The sequence below is a fragment of the Apaloderma vittatum genome, unplaced genomic scaffold (assembly GCF_000703405.1).
Source record: "Apaloderma vittatum isolate BGI_N311 unplaced genomic scaffold, ASM70340v1 scaffold10282, whole genome shotgun sequence".
Taxonomy (NCBI): Eukaryota; Metazoa; Chordata; class Aves; order Trogoniformes; family Trogonidae; genus Apaloderma; species Apaloderma vittatum.
In genome coordinates, this window is record NW_009701875.1 from 15,488 (window position 1) to 24,938 (window position 9,451).

The window sequence follows — 9,451 nt, forward strand, 5'->3', positions numbered from 1 at the left end:
AGCACCTTCCCTGCCTTTATGGGAACATGACATATTTCCTGTCTAGCAATGGGCAAATTCCATTTCTTTGCTAATGGTAGCACTGCCAGGTGCTGCTAGATGGGATTTAAACACCTGGTTATCACTGACAAATTCAGTTTGGGGGCTGAAGTTACACATCGTGAGAGTTTAACATGCAAAATTTCAATTTTCATTTAATGCAAATATAAAATCCAAGCTTCAGAGCTAACTAGACTCAGAGTCTGGGCTTTTTAAAAATCCTTACAATGAAACAACATAAAAATATGTGGCATTGATCTAACAGAGGCCATGACATCCACTCCTGGAGAATCAGAAAACCTTTGCTTTGATTTTGGAGGCTGATTTTTTTTTCAAAAAAACCCCCCAAACTATTTCATCCGGAGGAATATCTGAGCCAGCTCCCTGCTAGGGTCCTTAAACTTCTAGCCCAGCATGCGGGGAGATGGCTTGGCAGAGAGAAAGGGAACACAGGAATTTTCTGTGGCTTTCAGCAGACAGGGCTACGCATGTGCTTTGTTCTCTCGACTTCCCCTCTCCCCCAGCAAAAATCTTGTTGCCATCAGTGCAAGGGCTGGGGAGACAGGTCACATGAAATTGCACCAAGCTCCTTCCACGTGTTATTTTTAGCCTTGTCTGTTATCTTAAAGAGCTGTGTGTCAGAGACGAGCACGCTGCAGAGGACAGAGGCAGCTCTTTAAATAAACTCTCCCGCAAATGCTAGAACGGGCTGTAATTCTTGCACCAGCAGGACCATTTTCTCTGTTCATCAAACAAAGAATTTCATGTGGGGAAAAAAAAAAACCACAACAAAACAGAATGGGGACTCTGAGAGTCACCTCAGGTCTGGATGAAGGCAGGACACACTCCCAAAGGGGTTGGCTGTCACGTCCAGGACTACTGGAAAATCAAGACCTTTTCTGGTGCCCAGGAATGGCGAGAGCTCAAGGGTCTAATCTTCCGTCTGCTCCTGGGATGGGAGTTCCCAAGCTCCACCACAGCAGACTGAGCTCCTGGCTTTGCCTGGGCTACCTGGAAGCTCTCTATTGCTGCAGCAGGATAGTGCCCCCAGCACAGACAGCAGGCAAACTACTCGAGTGCTCCGAATTCTCAGGCTCTCGGTGGAAGCTCACCGTATTTTTGCAAGCCACTTTCACCCCCTGCTGAAACACAGAGAGGTTGTTTTAAGCAAGCTGCATGGCTGGTTATTCCCACAGGATCTGCTCCGGGCACACAGGGCCCTCAGCTGATTCAGAACCACCCTACAATTACCAATGGAAATTACTGGAAGGAAATAATTTCACTCTCCTTGCATGTAAACCACAGTGACAGTAAGACCTACACCTAAACCAGAAGTACGTGGGCTGGAAGACCTCTGGAGACTCACACAGGAGTGACTTTTGTTTAAAACAGTCCAAAGGGACCCATATCCCCAAAAGTAGACATCTGTAATAAAAATAATCCAAATAAAACCTATGATTTGGGAGAGGCTGTCAGTAAGCTGCAGAGAGCCACAATCCTTTGCAGTTGTTGTCTGTACGTTCTTATCTGGAGAGTACAACTTCTTAAGCATGAGATTTTTAACCCTACGTTATGCAAAGGGAGACAGCGCAATGCACCAAAGGAAACTGTGAGGGTCGGTGCAAAGAGATATCAAAATAAGCAGATTAAATGCAAGAGAGGATCAGTAAAGAAGTTACTAACAGGAAGTAAATCCATGTGACATTTCACAGAGCTGCCTGTAAAAGGATGCCTTCTTCAGAGGAATATGAGCCTTCTGTCACCAGCAATATGAAACGAATACACAGCACAAAAGCCGAAGTGTCAAGAAAGGCTTTTTGGTCCGGTACTTACCCTCTCTTTGTAGTAGAAGGAGCTAATGGAGACCTGTTCCTTCTCACTGCGTGTCGGACTCCCGCTGTACAAGCGCAGGTTGCCCGGTGTCTCCGTGCGGATCTTCATTGGAGTAATGAGGCCACTATGGTACGCTGATAAAGCTGACAGGGACCTAGCAACCAGAGAACGCGTTTTCAGGAGCTTTCATCCACCAAACTGCCCTGGAGTCTCATCCTGACATCTTCACTAACCCAAGCTCCCAGCAATGTGTGTTGAAGGAAGAGGTCTCTGCTGAGAGCAGTGATCTGAGGGACCAGGCTCTGTGCAGAGGAGGCAGCTAACGCTAGAGGTCAGTACTTTCTGAAGGTCAACAGCTCCAGCAGGGTGTGATGTTCTCCTGCCTGGGACAGCAGCACACCTTCAAGGGGACTCAGGGTGCTCACCTGGGGGTGGGCTCCGTCGGGGACACGGCGCGGTGCATGGTCATGGGTCTCGTGAAATACACCAGATACCCTGAAGAGACAGGACACGGCGTAAAGATCACACAAGGAGAAGCACATTACCCAGGGGTGCTTGACACAGAGAAGCTTGGTCCTACCTTGAAGGCAGAGTCAAGGGGCTCTAGGTCTATCCACTACCTTGAGTGCTTTTTAAACTACAAAGAGACAACCCCATTTTCACAACCCATCTACTCCCTGCAAGCCCATTAAAGAGTATGGTTTGTTTCGATGAGTGTCTTAAAAGCAGCAACTCAAGTGGCTTGCAGATGTTAAGACAGTAAAAGAAAATGAGCAAATACATACTCATGTTTTAACTCTTCACCAGACCTTGCCAATCCTTTTGATACTCCAGAGGCAAGTGAGGTGATTAGCTACGCAGAGAAACCCCTGCAGCTTGTACAACTCCCCTCTTCAAAAAACTGTCTGCAGCCAACTCCCAAACACCCCATGCCTGCAATAAATTGGAGGACTTAGCATGTTTCAGTGAGCCTACTCAATGCAATATTACTCCTTTTAGCTTTTGCTGGAAACTCAGTGAGAAAAAAAAAAAGTTTGAGCATGTTTTGAAAGCTGCTTTCAAACTGGGAAGAGGGCAGGTCTGGAGGAGGCATGCTTACATCAGAAACAGCTCAGTGAAACTTAACTCTTTAAAAAAACTGGTTCTTAGGGATGATCTCTGGAAACCTGGACGTGATTATACCCCAGCTGGGAAAGCTATTTTGGGCAACAGAAAGGGTGCAGAATGAGAAAAAGAGTGGTTAATAACAAGAATACGGTTTCAGTAAGGGGTAAGTTCAACCCCAAACCACAGAAATTTTGTGAAGACTGAGTGCAAGAATATGTCCAGCAGTCTGATGCTTGTAGAAGAGAAATACGCAAGGAAAACAGCTATTCCCAGTCTTCTGTACAGAATATGTCCAGCAGTTTGATGCTTGTAGAAGAGAAATATGCAAGGAAAACAGCTATTCCCAGTCTTCTGTAAAAGAGAGGCCTGTCAACACCTCTGGCACGTCACAAGCCAAAGGTCATCTCTTCAGCTAGCCCTGGATTTCCAAATCCAAAAATCCCATGTGCAACACCAACTGCTAACTAGTCTGGTTACCCAGAAATTTATATCACCACCATGTATGTCACTTTAATACCGTTTCTTCCTCATTGCACGGCAGTGACCAAAGCCCCACCTTGTGCAGAGGGAAGTGTTCCCCAAGATATTATATCAAAAGGACCGTTCCCTGGGTAGCTGTCGTTACGTATCGGCACCAGGGCTAACCTGCACCACAGAACCTGGCTCCAGAGGTCCGTGGAAATGGGATGTTGGAGTCCTGGTAGGAGCCGTAGGCGTTGGAGACACGGGCGAACGTGGGCAAGGGAGGCGTTACGGAGTTTGGCAAAGCGTAGGGATTGCTGGATGTGCTGTCCTCTTGGTTCTGAAACAGAAGGTACCCAAGGTCACAGGAAGAAGCCTCACCCAAGGTGTCCGTGCTTTGAGCCAAAGCAGATCAAGAGCAGAGTACGGTCGCTCCTCTGGCCGCAAAGGCATTTGCGAGCACATTTGTCTTTGAGGAAAGGGCTTCTCCACCTCCTTGTTCAGAGATTTCTCCCCCACCACAGCTCTGCTGAAATAGAGAGCTTATCTTGGGGTGAAACTATATGGAAAAATCTGACCTTTGGGCTCTGGATACAGCTCTCAACGCAGGGAGCTGAGCTAAGCCTGGTACCTCAGTGACGCAAGCGAGACAAGGCTCCTTGAACAGGAATATCGCACGGCTGGGGGGTCAAATGCAGGTTGGGAGTCCTGAAGCAAGGAAGGCAGGTGGTGTGAAATACTAAGGGACCTTGGGCCTAATCATAAGCGTTTTGGCAGAAACCTGTATTTATTTGGAAAAAAATTACTACAGCTTAGGTCTAAAGGAATTCTTTCAAGGCACCTGGCTTGAGTCATTAGAATTCCATATAACGGAGAAAGTCCCCACTATTACATTACTGCTGAAACCAAACAGAATTAAGCCTTTCCATGCGGGGTTAGGGGGGGAAGCCCTTTATTTGTGACCAATAAACAAAACCTTTATGGGAAGGAAATCTGAGACGACTTTACAAACTTCTCCTGAATACTAAAACCACCCACTCGGGGTACATTTCACCCACACACAGACCTAACACCTGACACGGGGATGCTGAGTAGGTATCACAGATCTCTCGGCTAAGGGCAGAGCGTGACTAGGATTTATCTGCAGTATCATCCCTAGAAAGCCTCAGCACAAGACTTTAGGAAAAAACAAACAGACTTTCACAGCTTTTTTTTTTCCCCCCCTCCCAAGGGAAGGAAACAAAGACCCTAGAACAGGATAGCAGGATCTCTGACTAGAACTGAAGAGGTAAAGACATCTGCCATTGCCTTTAGCCAGGAACGAACCCATCAGCTTCCTGAGGCCTCGAATCTTCTCTCAGAGATCATAACCATGCCCTGGCACTCAGTGAAACATCCTCTGAGCTGTAAAGCTACTGTGTAGCTCTAAGATGTTCCAACTCCTGGTCACTTCTGCTAACCTGAGTACCAGTGAGCATGCAGGGCTCTCCAGAGCAGCAAACCTTGAGAGTCTGATGTTCAGAAACAAAATGCATCTCATCATCCTCTCCATTTTCTTCCACATTAACCAGAAGTGCTTTACACAAATGTAACAGCCAGGCACAGGGGGCTATTTACATGTCTAATGAGGATGAACTCTCTTCTGCTGTGTCAGAAGTGTGGGATTTGGGAGAAGACAACAAACCAGGGCACAGAAAGCCCAGGCGGTTCTCCGTACCACAACGGACTCCAGCCAGGAGACCAGCTGACGCAGGCAGGGCTCCAGGCAGCTCTGGTTCCGCTTCACTTTCTGCAGAGAAGTGTCTTTCAGTATCTGGAATACACACAATATGCGGTTTGAATCATGGTTACACCCGCCGCTTTCCCCACATCCCTTTTCTAGCTGCAGAGCAGCTCTAAGACGCCAGGATCCAGAGAGGCCAAAAGCATCTCTTAACATCCACTGGGGCTACAGCAACCCACCGGTGTCCCATCTGCTTTGAGCTTTGATCAGAGCACCAAGGGTTTACCTACATTTAGCACACTCTGAGCCAGGATTTGGGCTTCTATACCACTGTAACTCATACATTCCATGCCAGTTTGTGGCAAACTATCAGTTTTGTTGGTTTTTTTCCTCAGGAAATAACCCAAATTACCCAAATACCCAAATTACCCAAATTACCCAAATTACCCAAATAACCAGCTTGCTGCTGGGGAGGGGCTTTCATCAGTAATAGGACTCCCTATATCAGATGATTAAACGTTTGGTCTGGAATTAGTGGAGCCTGGGTCGAAAGTCCCCTCCTTTTTAAATCAGTTTGTGAAAGAGAGCACGAAGGAGCATCCCAGCTCAAAAAATACTCTCTCTCTGCAGCTGGTCATTTTGTCTGTTGGGGGCAATCGTGTGAGGAAAAGGACATTAGGGATCCTCAGGCAACACAAATCACACTGGAATGCAGTAGCATGAAAGAACACAGGTTTAAAAAGCACCAGTGGAGAAAAGAAAATACTGGGCTGCAAGGCCAACAAAAACCTCACCCTAGGACCTCCACAATGCATCAAAGTGTCCCGTGGTACGTCTCCAGCAAGGTCAGATGTTTTATTGTGTCAGTAATTGCATTTGCACATTTATAAAGACCATGTATACCCTCCACACACCTTCAGCAGCTTGGCCTTCATGGAGGCAGTGATTGAGGTTGGGTTGATGAACTGGAAGGACGGCGCAGCATTGTTGGGGTACTGGACGGGGAACATCACCAGCATCCTGACTCGGTGGTTGCCGCAGTGCACTGACACCGTACAGCTACGGCTCACCGCATCCATCTGTGTGAGGAAAGGCAATTGTTCTGTGGTTAGTTCTCCAAGGACCTTTAATCTTTGAGTGCCTTAAGCTCATGCTGAGGGGTTGATTCCTCCGCACACCCATAAGATGAAGCCACGCTGCTCTCAAGGGCAGTGAACAGAGTGACAGCAAAAAAAAAACAACTCAGGTAGATATGGGGCCAGACTTGGCTCGCACCAGCAGGGTCTGGCACGCGACAGAGATGCTAAAAGTGAGGGATAAAGTGCAGGATAGGGAGGGTTCGACAGGCTGGGTTCACAAACAGTTGAAATGAGATCAGCTGCATGTAGTGGAACAAGTTACTTCCCACTCTGCAGTCTAGGCAGAGAGGAAAACACTGTCCAGCCTTCTCAGGACCAGCACCAGTGTGCTTACCGTGCTGAAATACTTCCCTCACTCCTAGTGTTTGGGATTATCCTCTCTCCTACTGGCCAAGTGGATCTCTATAGCTCAAAACAAACCACGTTTACAGACAGCAATCACTGCAGCACAGAAGGCTCCCCTCGAAAGGCTCCGATGAGCCAGGCTGCCCACATCCCCTTCCAACGAGCCAGAAAAAGGTAACCCTTTACCTCCACGTTGACATTTCGGATCTGCACGTTGATCAGCGAAAACTCCTGCTGCAGTGTTTGAGGCAGACCCAGTTGGTCTGTTTTCTTTCCCACCAGAGGGTCATTCAGGAAATCTTCTTTCAAGGCTGAAAGGAGAGGTGGAGAGGAGTTTGGAGGCAGGCTTCTAAGCCTCGCTCCTGAAAAAGAACCAAACCTGTCTGCACAGAGGTTTCCCAGGAAGGTTACAGAAGCTGCCTGGAAATCTGTACAGCCCTAAATGGTCTGTCTCTACCCATTTGAGATCCCCTCTCTTCACTACACACTGCTGCCAGAGTCACAAACAGCTGGACTGGAGCCTCTTGCTTCAGTGGGAAAGAACTGCCGCCAAAGCAGTCTCCAGGTGGAGCTCTGGTCTTTAGGCCTCACACCCCATCGCTCTTGGCTTTTAGGGAATGCTTCCAAAGCATAATACGGCTTTGGGAGAGAGAAGAGGGTATTTCTGGCCCTAATAAAGGCTTAATTCATTTGTAGCAGCCGTTTGCATTTAATGTTGCAAAGCGCTCTAGTGCTTTAATGGTCTTTAAGGACTCATCTAAATGCTGGGTCTAGCCTTTCCAGTTCCACGGCCAACAGTTTTCAGGAGGACAATAGCCCCTGAAGGCCAGAATACATTTAAACAGACAGGCAAGCGCTACAGGGAACAAGATGTTACAGTTCAGATAGCAAACGTGATTGAGTTTCAGACGAACAGGTCTCTGCCCGTGGTCACGCCTGGCTCTTGCCTTGCCTCTTGCTATGAGGACCCTTCCAAGCACACAAGGCTGATTATTGAGCTGTCACCCTCACGCTTGCAATATCGTATCGCACAGACTATTCCTAGCAAAAAGATAAATGACAAGAAATACAGAAAGCTGCCCTTTTACAGGTATTTCCCTAAAATTTACTGACTTCTCTGCTGGCACAAATGTATCTGGTTTCATTGCTGCCCCGCTGGTTGCTGAATTTGGATAGGGAGGATGTTTAGGTACTCAATGCCGTTTGCAACTTTATTGTAGTGCTTCAATACACTTTGCTGAAAAGGGGATTAGAGGAAGATCAGTGGCTCTCAGGCAAGATCATTATTTCTAGCTCAAGGCACCACAAAGCTTACTGAAAAGCCCCCTCTGAGGTCCCAGTATGGGCAGTACTCTCTGTCTTCTTCTTCCACTCCCTTCCAATTAGTTTCTAATCCTGCAAAGTCCACAAATTGTCTAGATTCCTGAAGATCTTTTACAGGCAGCAGACTGTGAGGAGAGCTGTACACTGAAGACACAGTTGGTGGGCTTTCTGACTTACCTGTTCTCTTCAAAGATCCCCTCAAAGTGCTTTACTAACAGAACACAGAGACTTTGTCAGCAGCTGAAACGCAGCCACCTCCAGGGTGAAACACTGACAGTCCACAGCAGCTTTTAGGCTAGAAAGAAATGAAATTCCTACCCAGGGACTTGCCTGTGCATTGATCCTGCAGCCCCAGTATTTGCAGCAAAATCTACCCGGCTACAGAAAAGCCATTTTCATTCCCTTTGGCCACAAAGAGAAACCTTAACGGTCTGAGCCAAAGCCAGACCCACACAGAAACCACATAAAACATACAAACGTGACCTCATGAGGGACAGTGAAAGAGTTAACTCTCTCCTGGGGAAAATAAGAAGTCAGGCAGCCAGAAATAGAATGTTTAATGCTCCCAGCTAGAGCAAGAGGCTACAGCTCCCTCATGCAGTACTGCTCATGGCAAGTACAGCTAGCTGAGGCTTTTTTTTGCTGTATTCTAAAACCCTAACGTACACCGAGGTGCCGACAACTTCTAGGGATTTGTTCTGCTGCCACAGAGGAACTTCACTGGGATTTACAAAGCAGGAAACTTCCAGTTCAGAAGATCTGCCTTCCCTAAGGGGCCTCACCACTGCCTTGTTTATTCAGGGGACAGATATTAGGTCAATTCCTCCCCTTCTCTCCATTTCGTCGGCAAGTCAAAAAATCAAATCAATGCTTTCTGCTAAAGCCCATCCACCCCTCTGGCACTCAAAAGTCAGAAATATCATCTTTCCACCTCTGCTCAACCAGCCTCCAGCCACCTCTCGTCAGCACATGACATCAAAACTGCACGAGCTCTCCTCCATATGTGCTCGTGATGGATGGGAGAAGACGGCAGCAAGCACCAAACACCTCCCACAGGGACCCCAGCAGGAGTGTTTAGGTACCAGGCATGACATACGCTCCCCTCTTCTGTGGGCTCATCTCTCGGCTCAAGCCAAACTACCTTCTTCACAGCCCAAACCGACTTTCCAACTGCCTTGTTTCGGGCAGGCAGACACAACTACAACCTAAAGACAACACAGGTAAATGCTGCCAGTGAGGAGGAAGAGCTCCACTTTACGGGTAGCATGACATGGCTGTGTTGGAGGAGAAAAAATTTGGTAGGATCATCCTGAGAAACTCCCTAGTGTCAGGGAACGCATTCATCTTTGCTACAGCACCAGCTTACGCTTCACTTGCATTATTTTCTTATACCAAGATGCATCTTCCTCCCAATACAGAGAGCTGGTGTTTGAAGTTCCACAACCATTGGAGAGTTGGGCGGGGAAAAATCTAATGAAAT

The 9,451-nt window shown here is 47.5% G+C and overlaps 1 protein-coding gene across 1 annotated transcript in view; it reads right to left on the reverse strand.

Annotated features, from left to right (window-relative positions):
* WDR59 (WD repeat domain 59) overlaps nucleotides 1-6,959 on the reverse strand; it is a gene marked incomplete at its 5' end in the record, with an annotated part of 20,900 nt that extends 13,941 nt beyond the window's left edge. Inside the window, 6 exons of the mRNA XM_009879320.1 lie at nucleotides 1,873-2,026; nucleotides 2,298-2,367; nucleotides 3,625-3,781; nucleotides 5,159-5,254; nucleotides 6,079-6,243; nucleotides 6,835-6,959. Of these exons, the coding sequence (XP_009877622.1) occupies nucleotides 1,873-2,026; nucleotides 2,298-2,367; nucleotides 3,625-3,781; nucleotides 5,159-5,254; nucleotides 6,079-6,243; nucleotides 6,835-6,959 (767 nt within the window). The remainder of the gene's footprint in view (nucleotides 1-1,872; nucleotides 2,027-2,297; nucleotides 2,368-3,624; nucleotides 3,782-5,158; nucleotides 5,255-6,078; nucleotides 6,244-6,834) is intronic.
* Between the last annotated feature and the right edge of the window lie 2,492 nt (nucleotides 6,960-9,451).